The sequence below is a fragment of the Bison bison genome, unplaced genomic scaffold (genome assembly GCF_000754665.1).
Source record: "Bison bison bison isolate TAMUID 2011002044 unplaced genomic scaffold, Bison_UMD1.0 scf7180017863946, whole genome shotgun sequence".
Classification (NCBI taxonomy): Eukaryota; Metazoa; Chordata; class Mammalia; order Artiodactyla; family Bovidae; genus Bison; species Bison bison.
In genome coordinates this window covers 1,137,787-1,161,029 of record NW_011494518.1, presented here as the reverse complement: position 1 = coordinate 1,161,029, position 23,243 = coordinate 1,137,787, and the positions used below count along the sequence as shown (strand labels likewise).

Genomic DNA, 23,243 nt, shown 5'->3' with positions numbered 1-23,243 from the left:
ACGAAAGGACCCCAGTCCTGGAAGAGGAATAAGTGGCTCCCTCCGCCTAGTCCCTGTAGTTCCTTGAGATTTTGCGCATACTTTACCCGCCGAAGTATAGGGCCGGCGCTTCTCAAACGTGGACTTGGCGTACTCCCGGCCCCCGGCCCGGCCATCTTGTTAAAATGCAGATTCTTACTGAATTGGTCTGGGACTAGGTCCCCGAGGCCGTTTTTAGGAAGCTCCCAGGTGATGCTGCTGACCCTCGGAACACACTTTGAATTGCAAGGACATAGCCCTCTGTTTTTTCACCTGGTTTCCCGCGGGCTCCCCTGGAATGCAGACGTCGTGTTTTATAACCAGGCTTGCATGCCCTCAAGAGTTAGCTAATCTATATGCAGCTGGTAACAGAAAACTCAATCCCCAAAACCCTGAGAGAAAGCCAAAGATCAGTCAGTCCCTGGTTCAAATAGACAAAATTTCGTTCTAACAAATTTAACGTTAAAGGAAGAAAGTGAAACACAGAAAGTGAAGTCGCTCAGTCGTGTCCGACTCTTTGCGACCCCCATGGACTGTAGCCTACCAGGCTCCACAGTCCATGGATTTTCCAGGCAAGAATACTGGAGTGTGTTGCCATTTCCTTCTCCAGGGGATCTTCCTGACCCAGGGATCGAACCCAGGTCTCCCACATTGCAGGTTAAAGGAAGATGCCTCTATAAAGGTAAGTATTAAGGGTCCCACGTTCCCCCAGGATACCTCTGCAGCCTTGTCTCTGCCTGGACCTAATCCTCCCCGAAGAGAGATGACAAGCATCAGAGCTTGTTCTCCTAAAGCCTACTGCTGTAATACAGCGTTACCTGGAAATGAGGGGGGCACTATTTCACGATAACTGAAATTCATGAATTTGCTGTTAATTTGGAAAGCGCAGAGGCTGCTGGCCCGTGGTTCTCAATCATGACTACACATGAGAGTTACCTGGGGAATTTTTTAAAGTCCAGATACCCAGGCTACACTCAAAGACAATGAAATTGTAATCTCTGGGGATAGGACAAGACTTAAGGAGTTTTTAAAGCTCTCCAGATGATTGCCGTGTTCAGTCAGAGCTTAGTGTCAGTACTTTAAGCAGTGTATTAATAGGAAACTGACAACTTGGGATGGTGAGACGGGGAAAGCGAGTCCTCCGCAAGAGGAGCAGAGTGGAAAGTAAATCAGCAGGCCAATATAGATATATAGAGATACACACAGATAAATAGATACCATCAGAATAATTGTACTGAGGAAACGCTGGGGAGAGGAAGTTAAATTCACTGAGTGGTGAATCTAGCTCGACGGTGCTGGTGCCTAGGACCAGTGACTTCTGAAAGGCACTTGCTGCTCATTCTCCCCTTGGGCCTCAGCAGGCGGCAAAGTCAGACAGAAGCTAATGGTAGCAGGAGGAGCGTCTCAAAGTTCCCTGCTCAAACTTAGATTTCAAAAACAGGAGGATGGAGCCCATAGACCTAGCCAAATCCCTTTCGGACACAAAGCCCCTGTGTGCCAGTTAAGCTAGGACTCTTACTGTTTAATGCCCTGAAAACAAATACCCAAGCTTCCAGGCAAAGCGGGGAAGAGCCTCAGTTTGATCTAATGGCAGCGAGCTGTTTCTTGGAGGAGAAGTGCAGCTGCTGCTTAACCCCACGCAGCCTTCAGGTGGCTTAGCTCAGCACTCATTAGTGGGGAAGGCTAGTGCCTTCAATAGGGTGAGTTGCAATTCCGGGGTCAGCATCTTATATTCACAGCTGTCAGAAAATCAACACAATTAGAACTCCTTGGCATTTTAAAAGCTCACTGAAGGCACTGGCTACTTCTTAGGACCTTTGCAAGAGGCAAGTTGCCATTTTTCAAGCTTCTATTTGGCAAGACAGCCAAAAACATTGGCTTTGCCTTTGTTGAGGATGAAGGTACTGGTTATGTCCAATTCTCTTCCTTTGATGGACTATTCTCTCTCAGAGTTCTGTCCACAGGATCCATCTACACCAGCCTCAATACCATGGCTTTACATACTATTCAGGGCTCCTCGAGTGATGGGGTCACCCCCAACCAGTCCCCTGAACTTCAGATGCCATGTTCAACTGCCTATCTTTGCTAGTTGGCCATTGAACGAGCATCTGAAGTATACTGTCTAAAACCAAACATGGTTTTCTATCACAAACCTGTTTCTCCCAAAATGTTCCAAATCTCAGCAAATACTGTCATCAAAATCCTTGACTTCATCCATGTTTCCTCTGTGGTGAGAAAAATAAAGAAAACTTTGAGGTATATTTCATTTCTTAGAGTCAACATATATTTTGGATGAAGTGAGCTTCAGTTGTGTCCATCTCTCATTCATTTCTGAGCCATGAGCACATTGTCAAACTGTCAAGGGGACTGCTTCCCTCTCATGCTGAGTGGAGATTTTGTCAGAATGTTCCTGCTACTCAGGCTCCTGCTGCCTAAAATGTAGAGAGCCATGTGTCCCTGCAAGAAGTACACAGAAAACAGAAAAACTTGTATAATCCCACCAAGTCAGAATATCACATTTTCTTCATGTGCAGTTTTTTTAACTCACATTGAAATTCTGCTTAAAATGAATTGCTCAGCTGTGTTTTAGAACCCATCTCAAACAATTATAGGATGACAATGACCATGTTATCTCTAGCTTCTTGGTAAACAATAAATAACACAAAAAAGAATTGTCCTGTCTTCCCTTTCCCTCATGTTTTGAATACCCCTCAACAAAGCTGAGCACCGAAGAACTGATGCTTTTGAACTGTGGTGTTGGAGAAGACTAGAGAGTCCCTTGGATTGCAAGAAGATCCAACCAGTCAGTCCTAAAGGAAATCAGTGCTGAATATTCATTGGAAGGACTGATGCTAAAGCTGAAACTCCAATACTTTGGCCACCTGATGCAAAGAACTGACTCATTGGAAAAGACCCTGATGCTGGGAAAGATTGAAGGCAGGAGGAGAAGGGGACGACAGAGGATGAGATGGTTGGATGGCCTCAGTGACTGAATGGACATGGTGATGGACAGGGAAGTCTGGTGTGCTGCAGTCCATAGGGTCACAAAGAGTCAGACACAACTGAGTGACTGAACTAACAGGTAGGTTCGAACATTCATACACTTGGAGCAATTTGAAATGTGCTAAGTCATTTCAGTCATATCCAACTTTTTGTGATGCCATGGAGTGTAGCCCACCTGGCTTCTCTGTCTATGGGGTTCTCCAAGAAAGAATACTGGAGTGGGTTGCCATTTCCTTCTCCAGGGGATCTTCCCGACCCAGGGATTGAACCTACGTCCCTTAAGTCCTGCGCTGGCAGGCGGCTTCTTTACCACTAGTGCCACCTGGACTTCCACCAAATAGAAAACTTGTAACATTCTCACAGTAACTGCTGGCAATTCTGCAGCAGAATCGATCTTAAATTAGATATAACCAGATACACAAATAAAACAAACAATTTAAATCAGAAATCTACCCTCACTGTCTAGAGCTCACACTATTACAACTGTGAAAAAGGCAGATACAGAGGCGGCAACATCCCTTCTCACTATTGAAAAAAGCCCACTGCTTTCAGACCACTTACCCATACGTATCAAAGAGTTTGGTACTGGGTTCACTGCCTTTGATTTTTACACCATTTTCCATCACCATTTGTAACACGTTTCCATGACAGCCTCATCCCAACAGCCTATGGTGTCCTCTGTTGCCCAGGACGTTCTTAAACATTCTCATTCTAAGAACAAACTCTGAACCTTGTGGAACTTCTTGAATACTTGAACTCAAAAAGCACTCCTTTGGAACACAGACTCTTGTTCTTTTCAAACTTGGATATGCTTAAGAATCTTTGTTGTTTAGTTGCTAAGTCATGTTCGACTCTCCTGCAACCCCATGGACTGTAGCCCCCCCAGGCGCCTCTATCCATGGGATTTCCCAGGCAAGAATACTTGAGAGAGTTGCCATTTCCTCCTCCAGGGTCCAGGGGAATCTTTCTGGCCCAGGGATCAAACCCGTGTCTCCTGCATTGGCAGGTAGGTTCTTTACCACTGAGCCACCAAGGAAGCTAACAATCTTTGGTTTATTTTAAATGAAAATTCTCAGTCTGTACCCCCTACTGATGCTCTGAGATTTTTGAATCTGTAACTGAACTATTCCCAGAAACATGTGTTTTAAACAGACACAACAAGGGATTCTGTGTGTTTTTGACACATGGACAATGCTCTGACAATCAGTGAGTTCTTCTTGCTTGTCCTGCTCTTCACTCCTGCTCCTTTTACCATAAGGTTTGTCCATTTGTCTATCATTTACAAGTAATGGAACATCCAGCTACAATTGTTTTCAAAATACAATCCTACATATCATATAAACAAAGGTCCAGAGTCAAGCTGTTCTAGGTTGCCCATTAAGAAATCAAGGGCTTTTTCAGTCTTGAGAAAGAAGAACGGAGCTGGAGGAATCAACCTTCTTGACTTCAGACTATACTACAAAGCTACAGTCATCAAGACAGTATGGTACTGGCACAAAAACAAAAATATAGACCAACAGAACAAGATAAAGAGCTCAGAGATAAACCCACACACCTATGGGAACCTTATTTCTGACAAAGGAGGCAAGAATATATGAAGGGGCAAAGACAGCCTCTTCAATAAATGATGCTGGGAAAACTGGACAGCTACACAGAAAAGAATGAAGTCAGAACACGTCCTAATGCCACACAGAAAGATAAACTCAAAATGGATTAAAGACCTAAATGTAAGAAAATATAAAATTCTCAGAGGAAAATATAGGCAGAACACTTGATGACATAAATCAAATCAAGATCTTCTACTACCTACCTCCTAGAGTAATGGAAATAAAGACAAAAATAAATAAGTGGGGCCTAATTAAAAGCTTTTGAACAGCAAAGGAAACTACAAACAATGTGGAAAACAACCCTCAGAGTGGCTGGAAATAATAGCAAAGGAAACAACTAAGAATTAATTTCCAAAATATACAAGCAGCTTATACAATTCAATACAAGAAAAACAAACAACCCAATCAAAAAGTGGGGAAAAGACCTAAACAGACATTTCTCCAAAGAAGACATACATGGCTAACAAACACATGAAAAGATGCTCAAGGTGGCTCATTATTAGAGAAATGCAAATCAAAACCACAATGAGATACCACCTCACACCAGTCAGAATGGACATCATCAAAAAGTCTACAAAAAATAAATGCTAGAGAGAGTGTGGAGAAAAGGGAACCCTCTTGCATTGCTGGTAGGAATGTAAATTGATACAGCCACTATGGATGACAGTATGGAGATTCCTTAAAAACTAGGAATAAAACCACCATATGACACAGCAATCCCACTCTGAGGTACATACACCGAGGAAACCAAAACTGAAAAAGACGCATGTATCCCATTGTTCATTGCAGCACTGTTTATAATAGCTAGAGCATGGAGGCAACCTAGATGTCCATCGACAGATGAATGGATAAAGAAGCTGTGATACATATATACAGTGGAATACTACTCAGCCATAAAAAGGAATGAATGCATTTGAGTCAGTTCTAAGGAGATGGATGAACCTAGAGCCTATTGCACAGAGTGAAGTAAGTCAGGAAGAGAAAGATAAATATCATATAGTGACACATATATATGGAATCTAGAAAGATGGTACTGATGAATTTATTTGCAGGGCAGCAGTGGAGAAACAGACATAGAGAACAGACCTACGGACACAGTGGGAGGGGAGGAGGGAGAGGGTGAGATGCATGGAGAGAGTGACGTGGAAACTTACAATACCATATGTAAAATAGATAGCCAATGAAACTTGCTGTACGACTCAGGGAACTCAAACAGGGGCTCTGTGACCATCTAGAAGGGTGGGATGGGGAGGGAGATAGGAGGGAGGCTTGGGAGGGAGGGGACATGGGTGTCCTTGTTGATATTTGACAGAAAACACCAAAATTCTGCAAAGCAGTTATCCTTTAATTAAAAAATCAAGTGGCAAAGAAAAAGAAATTGAGGGCTTTTTAACAAATGAGACCTAGGCAAATTTATAAACTTTTGCACAGCAAAGGAAACCATAAACAAAATGAAAAGACAACCCATAGAATATGACAAAATATTTATAAATGATGCCATTTATAAGGACTTAATCTCCAAAATATACAAATAATTCATACAACTCAAAATCAATAATAATAGTGATAACCCAATCAAAAAATGGGCAGACCTAAATAGACATTTCTTCAAAGACACATAGATGCCCAACAGGCACATGAAAAGATGCTCAACATCACTAATTATCAGAGAAATGCAAATCAAAACTACAGTGAAGTATCACCTCACATGGGTCAGAATAGCCATCATCAAAAAGTCTACAAATAATAAATACTTGGGAAGACATGTAGAAAAGGAATCCTCCTACACTGTTGAAGGGAATGTAAACTGGTGCAGCCATTATGAAGAACAGTATGGAGATTCCTTAAAAAACTAAAAATAGAGTTAACATATGATCCTGCAATCCCACTCCTGGGCATATATCCAGGAAGGGCAAAAACTCTAATTTGAAAACATACATGCACCCCAATGTCCTAAAAATAGCCAAGACACAGAAGCAACCCAAATGTTCATGGACAAATGAATGGATAAGGAAGATGTGGCATATACACACAATGGAATATTATTCAGCCTTAAAAAAGAATGAAATAATGCCATTTGTAGCAGCAATGATGAACCCACAGATTATCATATTAAGTAAAAAGTCAGGTAGTATAGCACTTATGTATGTAATCTAAAAAGAATAATATGAATCAACTTATTACAAAACAGAAACAGACTCACATAGAAAACAAACTTATGGTTACCAGGGGGAAATGGGAGGGATAAATGAGGAATACAAATATGAGATTAATAGCTACATCAGTTCAGATTAATCACTCAGTCGTGTCCAACTCTTTGCGACCCCGTGGACTGCAGCACACCAGACTTGCCTGTCCATCACCAACTCCCGGACTTGCTTAAATTCATGTCCATCGAGCGGGTGATGCCATCCAATCATGTCATCCTCTGTCGTCCCCTTCTCCTCCTGCCTTCAGTCTTTCCCAGCATCAAGGTCTTTTCCAGTGAGTCAGTTCTTTGCATCAGGTGGCCAGAGTATTGGAGTTTCAGCTTCAGCTTCAGTCCTTCCAATGAATATTCAGGACTGATTTCCTTTAGGACTGACTGGTTGGATCTCCTTGCAGTCAAAGGGACTCTGTAGAGTCTTCTCCAACACCACAGTTCAAAAGCATCAATTCTTTGGCACTCAGCTTTCTTTATAGTCCAACCTTAACACCCATACATGACTACTGGAAAAACCATAGCTTTGACTATGCTGACCTTCATCAGCAAAGTAATGTCTCTGTTTTTGAATATGCTGTCTAGGTTTTTCATAGCTTTTCTTCCAAGGAGTCTTTTAATTTCATGGCTGCAGTCACCATCTGCATTGATTTTGGAGCCTGAGAAAATAAAGTCTGTCACTGTTTCCATTGTTTCCCCATCTATTTGCCATGAAGTGATGGGACTGGATACCATGATATTAGTTTTTTGAATGCTGAGTTTTAAGCCAGATTTTTAACTCTCCTCTTTCACTTTCATCAAAAGGCTTTTCAGTTCCTCTTCACTTTACTACTATATATAAAATAGATAAACAACAAACATTTATTGTATAGCACAGGGACCTATATTCAATATCTTGCAATAACCTGTAATGGAAAAGAATCTGAAAAAGATTACTGTACACCTGAAACTACCACAATGTTACGAATCAACTACTGTCCATTAAAAAGCAACAGCAAAAAAGAAACCAGGGGCTTTTCAACTCTCTATTTTGCTATGCCCAGGTATCAACAAGGACTTCACTGGTGGCTCCAGGATGGCTGCATTATTTTATCTCCCCAAAATGTAGAAGTGGCAAGGGCAGTTTCTATTTGTGCGGTCCTATTTCTATTAGGGAAGAAAATGTTTTCCAAAATCCCACCCAGTAAATTTCCTGTCAATACCATTGAGTAGAACCGGGCAATATGCCTGTGCTGTAGCTTCTGGAGAGACTGGGGAAAGTGTTTACAGCCTAGAAGAAGCTGTGGATGACTACTGGCTTGGCAACTAACACTGTCATATCTTCCTTTTTCTCCCATTTATGCCTAACAAGACAACCCACCCCACACAACTTACTGACTTAAAGCAATGATTGATTATTTTTCCTTGTGACTGTGAGTTGGCTGCTAGGTAGGCCTGCTCCTCTGTGGAGTATCAGCTGGATGCACCTGCATTTCACTGGAAGTTCAGCTGAGGCTGAAACACCCAAGATGGCTTCAGTCGCCTTTCTGACATCTCAGATGAGACGGCTGGAAGGGCCGGAGCCTTCCTGGACCTATCCCTTTACATTTGGCTTCTTGTCATTCAGTCATGTTGCCTGAGCTTTCTGAAATGAGGCTGTATCCCAAAAGAGCAAAATCAGAAGCTTCCAGGTCTTTTAAGGCCCAGACCTGGACTGACATGGCATCAGTTTTGCCACTTGCTGTCAGTCAAAGGTAGTCATAAAGAGAAAGGGAAATGGAGCATGCCGTTTGATGGGAGTTATATTTAAAAGAGCATGTATATTGGGGCAGAAATCACCTTAGCAGACAGCTCAACACAGCCGTCCCTCTGGCCACAGTGGTTAACACCCCTTCTGTATGTAAAATGCACTCACTCCCTTTCTGCTGCTGCTGCTACGTCGCTTCAGTCATGTCCGACTCTGTGCAACCCCATAGATGGCAGCCCACAAGGCTCCTCCACCCATGGGATTCTCCAGGCAAGAGTACTGGAGTGGGGTGCCATTGCCTTCTCCAGTGCATGAAAGTGAAAAGTGAAAATGAAGTCACTCAGTCGTGTCCAACACTTCGCGACCCCATGGACTGCAGCCTACCAGGCTCCTCCACCCATGGGATTTTCCAGGCAAAAGTACTGGAGTCGGATGCCATTGCCTTCTCCACACTCCCTTTCAAGACCCCTCAAAATCTCACCTTACTACAAAATCAGATGCAAAGTCCCGGATCTCATAGATGAGGTTCTTTGGATGTGCTTCTCTTATTCTGGGAACCTGGGAACTAAAAATATGTTATCTTCCCACACATGTCAACATACAATGATGAGACAGGCAGAGGATAACTACAATAGATGCTCAAAAGGGTGGGGGGCGGGAAATCCAGAAAGCAAATCACAGTCTCTGCTCCACAGCAATTCTGAATTCCAAGCAGGTATGGGTCATTAGTTCCCAACTCTCTGAGAAAGAGAACATTCCTTATCTTGCATCTAGTACTGCTCCCTAGGAGTGATCCCCTAATAAATAGTCCCCCTAATGAATAGCTCTTAGCTCCAGCCTCTGGCCTTTTGTTTCTGCCCTCTCTACTTTTCAACAAAAAAAAATGGCCCATGGTGACAGCAGAGTAGTTTTTCAGCCTTTTACTATCCGTTAAAATTTGGAGGTCCAGAGGCTTCTTTTAATTTTGAACTTTTTCTGTCTGTCTTAATCCAAGTGGCTAGAACTGCTTTAGTTATACTTTGACACAAACTATTTCTTTTATGCAAAAAAAAAAAAAAAACTTGTAAAGTTTATGTGGTTCATATATATATTAGGTCATATTATACAAAAGCCATTTCCAGAAATCTCTTCAAGATCAGCCCCTCTGTACTTTGGACACCAATTCAGGGGATTAGGGTATAATACTTAATGTTCTTAGAAGTATTTTTCAAGTAAACTATCTTCTAGCTACAGGCTTGATTGCAGCTTGACCTGAGAGCATGTTTAACTGCAAGCAGCCTACATTTTATCTTTGCTTTGAGGACATTTTTTGCTTTGGTTTTTTTTTTTTTTTTTTAGCCAGAGTATCTGCCCTGCACCTTCTTTAATTCCTCTAAATCACACTGACTTATTTACTCCCTTGTAAAACCTTAAAAGAAGCCAATTGGTACTTATAATATTCTGCCAAAAATCTCCTTAGCCATGTCCACAGACTCACCTGGTGCTCTTCCTACTTCCAAGCCACTGCAGAAGTCAGTGGCTTGTCCATCCACCCAATGGAGTCAGTCTTTGCTCTCCTGGGCTCCATGGCACATCATGTCAACTTCTCCCTAACAGCACTCCACCTCTTTTATCCAAATGCATGAAAACCTGCAACTATCTTCTGCTTCCACTCTGACGTATGGGCTATTGAGAGATTTCCCCTGAACATGTGGGTTGAGGCCACCTCAAACTACTACAGTATTACAGACCTCAAACTGTGCTTGGCTCTAAGCCCTGCTATGCTACGATTGACTGGTGTTCATGGAGCTTATTCTCCTTACTCCTGGAGAGGCTGGTCTAAACCTTCAGTTTTCTCGTTCAACTCCCTCTCACTTAGCATGTAATCATGCCTCCATCTTTACATGAAAGAACCTGGTAAGAATAAACTCCCATATGCTCTAACCCTGAGTCCTGAAATTCTCTTTCTCCACCCTGACTTGTCTCTAGAAAAGGTATCTCTATGGCCCAAAGGAATTGTTTGTGTTCCAGACCTTCTTTGCTCCAGTCTGCCCAACAACTTCCTCCATCAGACACACCCACATCTCACATCTTATTCAATTTCATCTTTACTATATAGTTTTCTCCATCTTTATGTATAAAAAAGACCAAGCAACAACAAAATCGCAGTCTCTTTGGTATCAGGCAGTTTACCCAATTCAAACTTGTTTAAAAAATAAATAAATAAAGCCTAATTATAAAGGTGGGGATAGATTATGAAGAGAACTGATCCAGTGGCTCAAATCATACAATGCAGAAACCAGTTCCTCTTCTCTTCTTCCCTCTGCCTTCTGTAATGTATCATTCTCTGCTCCATGTGAGTCCATCTACCCCACTCTCCTCTTCCAAACAGCCAAACGGCTGCTGCACTCCAGATCTCTAATCCAAATACCACATTTGTCAGAAGAGGAGCGCATATCTCCGTTGCTACTTCCCATGTAAACCAGGGAAGTTTCTCTTCTCCAGTCACAGTAAACTCGTCTTGCATGTCATTTTACCTTAAGAAGTTAACATCTTTATCAGTCAGCAGGAGCAGGGTTGCAATGTGGTTTGAAAGAACTTTGAGGCTTAAAACAATGAAGGTTTATTTCTTACTCATGTCCGCATGAGGGCGAGCAGGGAACTGAAACAAGAATTAAGCATAAGAGACACAAGTACTAACAGTCCAAAAACAAAAAAATGCTAACAACAAGGTAGTGTCCCAGATCTGTGTAAACTAAAACTTCTGATTAATAGAATACCTTCAGAAGAAACCATCACTAACTGGTATTTTGAGAAATCAGTCAGATAACGAGATGTAGTCCTGTATAACTAAGGTTGGCATCTTAGTTGCTGGGTTTTAAGTTCCCCAAAAGAGTCATGGCCCAAGGCCCTATATAACCTAGAAGAGAGAGAGCTTTTAGAAGTCGTGGTTCTTACATTCACTTGGACCACAGTCATTTTCTTTAATTATGTAATTTTACAGGTCATAAAATTGTGTGTTGAATGCATATTGATGAACCCAAGGAAAATGCTGTTTGTTTTTTCAGAGGTCTATTTCTTAGTATACATACTGCCCTGCCTAGAGAATAAATATGGCATTTTTCACATGAAGAATTAATAAGTTTATAGTCTATACTTTTTATGCATTCTACAATAAGGCTTTTAAACAAAATGCCTCTTAGTTTATTGGATGTGTCTGTTCACACTTCACTAAATCTGGATGTCAGCTTAAGTTAATTCAAATGAATAAAAACCAATAAAACTTTTACATAATTCAGATGCTTATTAAATAGCTACTATTTGTCAGCTTGTTTAAATATCAAACCTGGTACTAACTAAAATATGCTGGTAGTTATATATTATGTCATTAATACTTGATGGTAAAATTTTATAAGATTTTAAATGAATTCTTCTATATTTATGTATGGTTAACATATCAATTCATTGTAGACTTATCTATTAGTTTCCTAGAAGCACCATAGCAAATTATTTCAAACTGGGGTGGCTTGAAACAACAGAAATGTATCGTGTACACTTCTGGAGACCAGAAGTCCCAAATCAAGGTGTCTGCGGGGTTGGTTCCTTCCTGGCGTCTCAGAGAGAAAATCGAATGTTCCGTGCCTTTATCATAGATTCTGGTGGTTGCTGGCAAATCTAACAATTCTCCCTTGGCATAGAGACCTGTCACTCTAATCTCTGCCTGCATCTCCATTCTCCCCTTGTGTTGTCTGCATGTTCTATCTTTCCTGACAAGGACAACAGTCCCCTTCTTATAAGGATTACTCTAATCCTGTATGACCTCATCTTAACTACATCTTAAGATGCATTATTTGAACCCTATCCAGGTAGAATCACATTATGAGATTCTGGCTGGGCATGAATTTTGGGGAGTGGAAGGAGAGCATTACTAAACTCAGTACAGCATATATTTCTTTCCTTAAAAATATGTTTTTAAGTAAGATAAATGCATTTTTAGTTAATTAAACATGAAACATTTAGGAACAAAATATCTCTTTACTCAACATTTTTAATATGTTCATCAGAGTCAAATGAACACTAAAATAGAGTTTCTTTATCCAAAAATCATATGTTGGGATTTCAAAATATCTAAATAAGTAGGCTTGCCTGTGTTAACTAAGGAATTCTTTCAGTGAAAATAATTTAAGTAAATATCCATACTTAGATTCTAGTTGTATCTTGTGTGCATTTTACTACTATTTATTGTGTATTTCATCATTTGCTGAAAATTATTCAGTTTTCTAGCAATGGCAAGTGAAAGTATCCCAAGTCTCCTTTTAGAATTCTAGTATATTTTCCGCTCAGTTCTTGGATATGAACATTTCTTGGCCCCATACTTTCAACCTACCACAGATTATAAATGTATAATTCCCTGCCATGAGTAGACAAGGACTGCAATCATTAGTGATACTGCTGCTGCTGCTGCTAAGTCGCTTCAGTCGTGTCCGACTCTGTGCGACCCCATAGACGGCAGCCCACCAGGCTCCCCCGTCCCTGGGATTCTCCAGGCAAGAACACTGGAGTGGGTTGCCATTTTCTTCTCCAATGCATGAAAGTGAAAAGTGAAAGTGAAGTCACTCAGTCATGTCCCATTCTTAGCGACCCCATGGACTGCAGCCCACCAGGCTCCTCCATCCATGGGATTTTCCAGGCAAGAGTACTGGAGTGGGGTGCAATTGCCTTCTCCATAGTGACATTCGGTTCAGTTCAGTTCAGTCACTCAGTCGTGTCCAACTCTTTGCGACCCTATGAATCGCAGCACGCCAGGCCTCCCTGTCCATCACCATCTCCCAGAGTTCACTCAAACTCATGTCCATCGAGTCAGTGATGCCATCAAGCCATCTCATCCTCTGTTGTCCCCTTCTCCTCCTGCCCCCAATCCCTCCCAGCATCAGTCTTTTCCAATGAGTCAACTCTTCACATGAGGTGGCCAAAGTATTAGGGGTAAGGAATTAACCCTTTTTTTATTCATGGTCATAACTGACATCATCCAGAGAAAACACTAAAGAAATCTTATTGATGTGCTAAGTTTATACAATAAACATTTTGAAGTAGATATTATAGTTTAGATAATTCAGCAATATTTATCTCAATCAATAGAGTATTCTGTATATGATTATTTTAAAGAACACTAGTTATTCTTCAGTTTTCAATGATTTTATACTAAATCACCTTTCAAGAATACTGATTCTTCCATTTTTTTTTTCTGCATCCTAAACAGCTCTCCTCAGAGAAGGCAATGGCACCCCACTCCAGTACTCTTGCCTGGAAAATCCCATGGATGGAGGAGCCTGGTGGGCTGCAGTCCATGGGGTCGCTGAGTTGGACATGACTGAGCGACTTCACTTTCATTTTTCACTTTCACGCTTTAGAGCAGGAAATGGCAACCCACTCCAATGTTCTTGCCTGGAGAATCCCAAGGACGACGGAGCCTGGTGGGCTGCCGTCTATGGGGTCGCACAGAGTTGGACACGACTGAAGTGACTTAGCAGCAGCAAACAGCTCTCCTAATAATTCACCTGTATTATTAAAACCACCCAATGTCGCTGAAAATAATAACTCTATGTTTTCTCTTAATTGTGTTGTATTGACAAGGAAAATCATATTCCCCATAAACTTAATGGCATTTCTAATCTATTTGATACATTAGAGAAAGATGGATTTAACCAACAACTGTTGTGACTATAAAGCACTCCTTTTCATTGTGGATTTCTGTTTCTGTCCCATCATCTGCCTCTGTGTAGCTTATTTTTAATTTGTCAAATGCTACTCAGCGTCTCAAACTCATTGTTGGAGTACATACTCATGATGGATTACATTCTGATCTGCTGTAATCTAAACTCTTCAGTGATGATACAGAAGTTTGGGGCAATTTTACATAACACCAGTAATAAATTAAGAACTATTGCTGAAAGAATGATGAACAGAAAGGGGGAAAGTAGCATGCTTTTGAGTTCTTAACCATTTAAAAAAAAAAGTGGCATGATCTGGACAAAGCTTGTAACATTTTAGGTCTCCTTTTATTCCGATTTGAAATTATATTTAACCAATCAATATCAATAAAAAGAAAAGATTCCTGGTAACTCATGATTACTAATGCTCAGAAGGGGTGGGGTGGGGGGAGTTTGGTGCCATGGTGTCACAGAAAATTAATTTCAGTTGTTCTCTTTTTATAGAATTAATGCTTATAACTTTCACTGGGATGAGAATCATCTGTAGCGCTCTCCATTCTCAACTGACTTAATTTGTAGCATAGTGGTTAAGGTTTTGGCATCAGATTAGTGTAATTTGATTTGTTCATATTTATTGAGGACCTGTGGGTCTTCTGAGCACCAGAGAAACAGCAACAAACAAATCAGATAAGGTTCATTTTCTTGTGAAGCCCACATTCTATTGAGAGAGGTAGATAATTTAAAAATAAGCAAGATAACATCAGATGGATAAAAGGGCCATACAGTAGTGATTTTGACTAAGCTGAAAACAATGATTTTGGTTTGGTTGGTTGCTACTTTAAATGGGAATCAGGAAGAACTTGAGAAAAGTTGCTTCTGAGGTAGAACCTGAAGGAAGGAAATCAGTAATGAAATATCTACATATCCCAGCTTCTCAATGTTTCTCCATCTGTGAAATAAGATACAGGGCTACTCTGATGATGAAATATGGGAATGAATGGAAAACACTTAGCACTTACCTAATAAGTGTGGGAAGCCTTTCTTGTGACTGCCTGCTCCTTACGACATCAAAGCACAAAGCAGAGTTAGCTTTTAATCTTATTAACAGTAAAGTAAGTCACCAAGTTAGAGCTTCCCAGATGGCTCAGCGGTAAAGAATCCGCCTGCCAATGCAGGAGATGCAGGTTTGATCCCTGGGTTGGGAAGATCCCCTGGCGAAGGAAATGGCAACCCAATCCCGTATTCTTGCCTGGGAAATCCATAGATAGAGGAGCCTAGTGGGCTACAGTCCATGGGGTTGCAAAAGAGTTGGACTGGACTTAGTGACTAAAAAACAACAAAGTTAACAAGTTAGCTCAAGAGTGAGAAATTAAATCTACTCTCTCATCTCTAGATGTCATTTCACAATCCAGGCGCTCTAGATTACTCCATACCTGGGGATTCATAAAGATGGTTACTGTCACCATCCTCCTGTCTCTAAGTTAGCTGGGCAGTCAGCACAATACTGTTGAGATAGCCAAATCACATTTAGTGTATCTGAAGATTTAGTCCAGGATTAACATGATACTCTGCCTTTTAAGATATTTTAAGATTAGCAATTTACACAGAAGTCCCCAGAGGCCGCTGCCTTGTCTCGTTGATGCCACTAGTTTGGTTACACAGCTAATTCCATCAGAGCCACTGAACCAAATGTTCGTGTGTGTGAAGAGAGTCCATGAGTCAATTGCCAGCACAGAATTCTTCCTGACATAGGAAGGCAGATGATCTCAACTTCAGAGTGCATACAGTGCAGATTTCTAGTTGAATGGCTCTTGACAATAGTGTCCTCTGAAACATAATGCCTGGCCAGGAGCCAGTGATTATGCCACCATACAAATCACCATGCATCTGATGCCAGAATGCCTCTGTGCATGGTAACAACAAGAGTTCTCAGTCCTGGTGTTCCACAAGATGTTGCATTGGCTCTTTTATTCTTTATCAGATCCTGGAATTAAAGATTTTATTTAGATGGCTTTCAGGAAACAAGCAATGGTGGTAGAAAAGGAAAAGAGGAGATTTTAGTGTAGTTTAAGAAACAGCTCTGTTATTATATGATTCCCATTAGGATGAAATCAGCCTATGTTTTGAAACCTAGTTTTATTAATTGTTTAATAGATATTTTCACTTTAAAGCTCTTGTTTAATTATAGAAGTAAAACAGCTTGGTTCAAACTGTTAGCTAATGATCCATGTATCATTTTAGTAACTGCTAGCTTCTTTCAGAAATGCATTAATTTTGTAAGAATTATAGACTTTCAAATGTGAAAACAGTTTTTTTAAGATTAATAAATTATAAAGCTTATGATTCACTTTAATATTATTTTCTATAACATATTATAAACCTAAACTTAGTAGAACATTCCTAAGATATAAGCTTCTATTTTAATTTACATTTTGTTGTCTTTTTAAGAGTAAAAGTAGATAGATCATACTGTATTTGTCATTGATGACACAAATGAAATCTAAGTTATACAGAATTCAAAAGGAATTATGTACCAGTTAAAATATTTAGTTAAAATATTCCATCTCCAACTATGAAATTGTCTACTGATTTTAAACACCACCTTATTCTGGAAATAACTCATCAGAGCATTTTCACATTAAATAAGTAGATCTAAACATTGTATTTGGTGGGAATAATAATTATTCAAGATGAGGGAACACCCAGAACCCTAAATACTACTGGTAAGCAGACATATATAACAACACTAAAAGAAATGTTTTCCCCAATGAAGCTATAGTTGCCGATGTTTCTTCCTTTTGGTTGCTTTTCACTTAGTAAAACATTTTCTATTCTAGATATAGGCATTGGCCAATTATGAAAACTGTAAGAGTTTCTTTTAAATATGCCAAGCAATTTCAAAAGAAAAGAAAAAAATGATTGAAAAGGTTTCTTGTGGTTTGAAAATGCCTTCCAAATATTCATTAAACATTTAAGTGAGTAAATTTGTAGAATATGTTTCTGACATTGGCACTGGTTCTGTGGTATTTCTCTGATCAGATGGAAGTGCTGTGTATATGCAGAGTGCATTCAGTTCATTCATGCATAAACAATATCATTTTCATAAATTAAAACCTCCCCTGCAGAAGGAACATCTGTGCCTGCCTTTGAATAAAAGATGGTGGCATGTGAGTTACTCCTTGACTGACTGAAAGAATCTCTAAGCTTAGAATGAAGTTATACATGTAAAATGGGGAGGGGCAATATCAAACCTAATTTGGAGTCTTCATTCCTACCTTACAAAAAATAATCCACAGATTTCGCTGCTTGCTGTTTTAAAAGCTGGAATTCTTAAATGGCATCCTCTTATTTCTTCTGTTCATTACAGCAACAGTTTTTAGTTTGCATGAAGAAGTTTAATTTTCATTATAGGTGAAACTGAGCTGCTGAATAGATCACATAAGATCTGAATGTTCACTTTATGGTGTCCTAGGCTGGAAGGCTGGCAGTGTTCAGATATCATCTCAGTATTATGTCTCTTAAAGAAAGAACAGTGAAAGCAATCTTGGCTATAGGAAGCAACAGCTTGATTCCAAAATAACAACTCTGTTTCACTTGGAATGAGATGATTGCATTTTGGATTAAGTTGGGACTAACTTAAAAGTATTTCTGCCATGTGATGAAGGCTGATGGAAAACATGCTAAAATGATATATTTTAAATTGCACTCAAACATTTTTTTAATGTTGAAATATTCCTTACTGCTACTGCCACTGCTTGACGTAGCCCCGTTGGCCATGTTATTAGTATAGCTAATTGTTCCTGTCCATTAGATTACTCACATTTTTCTGGAGCAGCTTGCTAAATGAGGTCAGCTTTCTGGAACCCCTAAATCACCAATGAGAACGGGATTAAAGGAACAAGCTTGGGAAGGGAGGTAGTCATCCAACGTGGCATCCGAATCAGAGGAAGAACAATGGAGTCACTAATGACAGTAATCAGAGCACCACAGTAGAGCCAGGGCACAAGTGGCAACATGCTATTGCCTAGAAACTGCTCCTGTCAGTCAACACATCCAGAGGGAGAGAAATGCCAAACTTTTTCAGCGGCCTTACCAATGGACAGAATCATCTCTACGTTTTTTTCGGTGAGTTCCATTTATGAAACAGGAGAACAGTACACCAAAGGGGGTGAGGAAACAATTAGACCATCCAAAACATATCACAGTACAAATAGCATGTTCTTGAGTATAAGTAGTTCATTACTACTTTTTGCTGAAGAATTACTGAAATCATCACAATTACATAACAATGATAAAATGCCACTTCTTGGATTCTTTAATCAAGTCATTTCTCTCATATTCTAAAAGTATATCACTTTCTCTTCAGGATATGACTATTTTGCAGTAGAGAATGTTTCAGTTCAGGTACAGATAGAAAAGGACTAAGAAAAAGGTAAAAAAAAATTTAGTATGTTCTTAGATATGTAGATAAACTAAGCTAGGATACTTGTTTGGGTCTTGTTTGTTAAGAATTAACTAAATCCCCTCTAAAAAAAATCGAAGAAAACACAAACTCATAAAGGGATGGAAACCAAAACCAAAAATACAACTGTTGGTCTCTTCACAAACCTCACCCAACCCCAGCCTCATAGTCCAAGTAATGAAATATCAGTTAGGTTCATTCTTTAACTACAAAGAGTTGGTCACTCCCTAAGCAAGATAAACAGACTAGAGAGTTTGTGTTAAACTAAACTTTTTAATTTTTTTCTACAAATAGAACTTAGTATTTTTTTAACTCAGCAAGTTAAGCAATTGTTCTCCTTAGGAATTATTTTTTTTAAATCACTTTAAGAAGAAATGCAACAATTGTTCAGATTTTTCAATACTATTTTATTGCAACTAGATGAGTGTTTTCTAAGTTGTGCATTACACCATAATATACAGGATTACAAACAAGATTACAGTACATATTGATTCCAGTGGTACCAGTATCACATCTCAAACAGCACTTATTCTGGACTGCATTTTACATGCAATAGCTATTGTTCTAATTATGAATTAAATGGTTTGAATTTATTTAAGCTACTGTACTAATTGACTACAATAGGTATAAAATCCCAACATTAACAACCTGATTAGATTTAGGCTCAGATTCATTACATGAATATATGACAAACCACCATTTGTGTGACTATGTATAAAATCATGCATTTATATTTTCTGGAAACATCAATAGCTTCAGATTCTCTGTAAAATCATGGGATGCAAAGGAGTAAAAGACTAAAAAGAAACAGTGCAAATTGTATGTGATAGTCAAGCAGCTTTTGATTTAAAGAAGGGTATGTTGGCATTTGTTTATAATATGTATATACAAGCTTGAGCAAGTACTGAATTGATATGTTTTGATAGGGAATACATCTCTTGTTTTTATTCATTCTCTTAAGAATTATGGATCTGGTTTTCATTTTAAGGAGAGAGAATGACTTTAAAGTGAAATGAACTGCTCAAATTGTGCAATTTTCTTTAACAATTAGAGAAGAAAGAAGTGCTAAGGCAACACAACAACTTTCTAAGCACTTTTCTGCTGGTTTAAATTAGTTAAATTATTTTGTATAAATTAGATATAATTTCTACTTTTCTGATATGTATAAAAATTGATGAAGCTGCATGGTTTTAAAATAGGAAATCCACATTATAAAAAGTCATTAAAAATTCTGTACAAAATCACAACAAAATAATTCAGCATGGGAAAGGTAACAAGTAGTAAAATGCTGGTTGAAAAATATATATTTATATATATTTTAATTGGCCCATTACTAGTTTAAAAATTGCATAGATCCTAATTATTGCTTGTGATTTTGTTATCCCGATCAGATAATTAATATGATCTGAATACAGCTGCACCAAATTTGTGGTGCATTTTTTTTTAACTTTACTGTATTATTTTTTTAAAATAGAAGAGCTATAGAAAATAATACATAAAGTGAACAGGAACTTTGATCCCCTGTTTCTACCAAAGGCAGTAACGACAATAAATACATATATCACTTGAAGCTTGGAGTATTTGCACTTTGCAGCAGTAATACTCAAAGGGCTGCCTTTTGTAAACACGACAGTCACTGTTTAAGCACAGTGGGTTCGTTTCCCAGGGACGGTGAAACTGACGTGCCTCTAATCGTGAAAGATGGCATTGAGCTGGGCACTCATGACTCGCTCATGATGTGAATGGCTATCGAAGGACATAATATTGTCTATAGGGATCTCACAGCGAGGGGCAGAGGCGCCCGAGAAGACTGATCCGTGGCTTTGGGCCCCTGCCAGGGTCGCTGCAGGATAGTGCATGGTAAAGGCATAATTTTTCTCAAACTCGGCGGACGGTTCGTGTTTGAAAGAGAAGTTGCCATTGATGCTGAGCGGCGGGCTGAGGGGTCCGTCAAAGGAAGGGCTGGTGCAATCAGTCAGAGGGCTCTCAAAGAAAGGTTCCAGCGCTGCGCTGTAGGCGTGAGGCGGCGGCTTGACGTGGAAGACATGGGAGCTGTCCATGGTGCCGTAGGGCGGGCTGGGCAGCCCCGGAGACTGGTAGGAATAGGGGTGCACAGGGAACGAAGCGCTGGCGGTCGGCAGGTGAGCAGGCATGTCCTGGTTCTGCTCAGGCAGAAAAGTTCGAGGATTGAGCTGCAGGCAGCCAGCAACCAGGTTGGTGGTGGGCTGGGATAAACCCTTGCAGAGCGTCTGTACAAAGGAGACCAGGTCAGGGCTTTTCCCTGAACGCAAGATTTCCGACAGAGCCCAGATGTAGTTTTTGGCCAAGCGCAGTGTCTCGATTTTGGACAGCTTCTGCGTCTTAGAGTAGCAGGGCACCACCTTGCGCAGGTTGTCCAGCGCTGCGTTCAGCCCGTGCATGCGGTTCCGCTCCCGGGCGTTGGCTTTCATGCGTCTCAGCTTAAAACGCTCGAGGCGCGCCTTCGTCATCTTCTTCTTTTTGGGGCCGCGTCTCTTAGGCTTTTGATCGTCGTCCTCCTCTTCCTCTTCTTCCTCCTCTTCCAGGTCCTCATCTTCCTCCTCCTCCTCTCCCCCGTTCCTCAGTGAGTCCTCTTCAGCGTTCATGGCTTCGAGGTCATCCTCCTTTTTGTCTGTCTCGTGCTCCTCGTCCTGAGAACTAAGACACTCATCTGTCCAGCTTGGAGGACCCTGGGGCTGAGGCTCTCCCATCAGCCCACTCTCGCTGTAGGATTTGGTCATGGTTAGGTTTCCTACATTCAACAGGGGAGAGGGGAAAACAGAAAAGGAGAAAAACGCTACATTCAAAAACTACAAAGGCCTTCAGCTCTCACTAGTCCTAGAGAAATGCATATGAAAAGAACTACCAGCGGATTACAAAATGAATGCCCCCGAGGAAAAGTTAAATGCAGTTTTATAATGGCCTGTGTGTGCCCGGCTGGCACGTAGGAGACAGGACAGGGCTGCGTTCGAATAGGAGCTAGAATAAGTGTCATAAGTATACTTCTGGTGTATGTTTCCTTGTGATTAAGTGTGTTTATAGTGATTATCCGGTAGGATAATGTGTGTGAAAATAAGTGTGAATTTCGGCGACTTCATGTTTATTTGCATGAGTTCAAAGTCAAAACTCCACAAAAAAAGACGAGTTTGAAAATTACAATTATGTTCCATCTCGGTTCTGGCCTCCCCGCACTCGGCGATTAAAGTTGAAGATCCCTTACGTAATTTACTAACGCTGGCAGTGATTTTTAAGAAGATTATACGGAGTGGAGATTGAAAAGCAAATGCATGGTGGAGAAAAAGTATTTTCCACAAAATTATTTCACCATCAACGAAACATCTGGTAACAAAAGTGGGCGGGGGGTTTCCATCCCACCCTTGCCTTTCTTTTCTTACCTCCCATCCCGCTGACCCTCTGCTGAATTTCCACCTTGTATAAAAGCGCTTGCTACCGGGCCAGAACCCGGGGCGCGGCGCAGAGGGCTCCTCCGCGCGCCGGGGATCAGGTGCGAAAGGCTCCTCTCTAATAAACAGCCCATTGAAAGGGCCGCCCGCTCTTTATTGGGGCTTTTCAAAGTTCGCCTCAAACCTCCCTTTAAAAGATTGAGTAATTATAATGGTCAGCGAATGGCAATGGCGAAGTTGCTGCTTCTTATAAGGAAAATAAAAAGCCTTTAGTTAGACAACTGAATTTCTGGCTCCTGCAGTGGGTGCTGGGGACTTGGCCGACTCTGGGACAGTAACAGGTAGCAGGAGTGGGTCCCTCTCTCTTTCTCCACATTTTATCCCCTCTCAACTAAAGTACCTCTCAACTCGGTTTATTTTCTAGGGTGTGTATATTCAAAGTATCAATACCCCTTTCATTCAATGAAAAAATAATTTGCTATTCCCAACGTGCATAAAATACATGTCTACAAAATAAATCTTGGTAACGTGGGCTTTTTTTTTCGCCCTTATTGATAGAAGTGAAATACTGAAGTAGTTATCTGCTTTCAGAACTTTGAAATCACCACTAGGAAATAATCATAGAGCTATAGGACATTATATTTTTAAAAAATCCAAAGACGCTCCTATACTTTTTCCCCTCCAAAAAACAAACAACAACAGCAAAAAAAGTAAAACATTTTTAAAAATGATTAGGCCTGCAGCGGGTATTTGAGTGATGCGACTCAAACTGTGTGCGTATTCGCCTTGCAATTATGAAAAGGAATGCCTGTCTCAACGCATAAACGCGCTTACAGACGCACACATACAGAATATGTAGGTACATCTTCAATTGCTTTTATTCCTAATAAAAATTAAAGGATTTAATTACCTGCAGTTGTTAGTAAGTCCTGAGCAGTGATGGTCTCATAACCCTGGGGCCTCTGGGCGCCGTGCCTTCTGCGTGGGGCGAATTCCTCGTGTCCCGGCAGCGCGGGCGCTCAGGTTATATAGCCGAGTTGGTGATGCTGAGCGCGGGCGGGGCCAGGAGCCTAGCGGGCGAGCAGGTTCCAGCGGCCCGCGCCTGCGCACGCGCC

At 40.6% G+C, this 23,243-nt stretch overlaps 2 protein-coding genes across 2 annotated transcripts in view; both read right to left on the bottom strand.

The window, feature by feature from the left end:
- CERKL (ceramide kinase-like) overlaps window positions 1-18,021 on the bottom strand; it is a 154,328-nt gene extending 136,307 nt beyond the window's left edge. Inside the window, exons 1-3 of the mRNA XM_010833851.1 lie at window positions 17,985-18,021; window positions 3,295-3,399; window positions 87-155 (exon numbers count right to left, since the gene is read on the bottom strand). Coding sequence (XP_010832153.1) covers window positions 87-155; window positions 3,295-3,399; window positions 17,985-18,021 — 211 coding nt within the window. The remainder of the gene's footprint in view (window positions 1-86; window positions 156-3,294; window positions 3,400-17,984) is intronic.
- Window positions 18,022-19,092: 1,071 nt separating this feature from the next.
- On the bottom strand, window positions 19,093-23,243 carry NEUROD1 (neuronal differentiation 1). The gene is made up of 2 exons (XM_010833847.1): window positions 23,039-23,243; window positions 19,093-21,476 (listed from the first exon to the last, which is right to left on the bottom strand). Exon 2 carries the CDS (start codon window positions 21,463-21,465, stop codon window positions 20,395-20,397), a length of 1,071 nt encoding a protein of 356 aa, XP_010832149.1. The 5' UTR covers window positions 21,466-21,476; window positions 23,039-23,243; the 3' UTR covers window positions 19,093-20,394.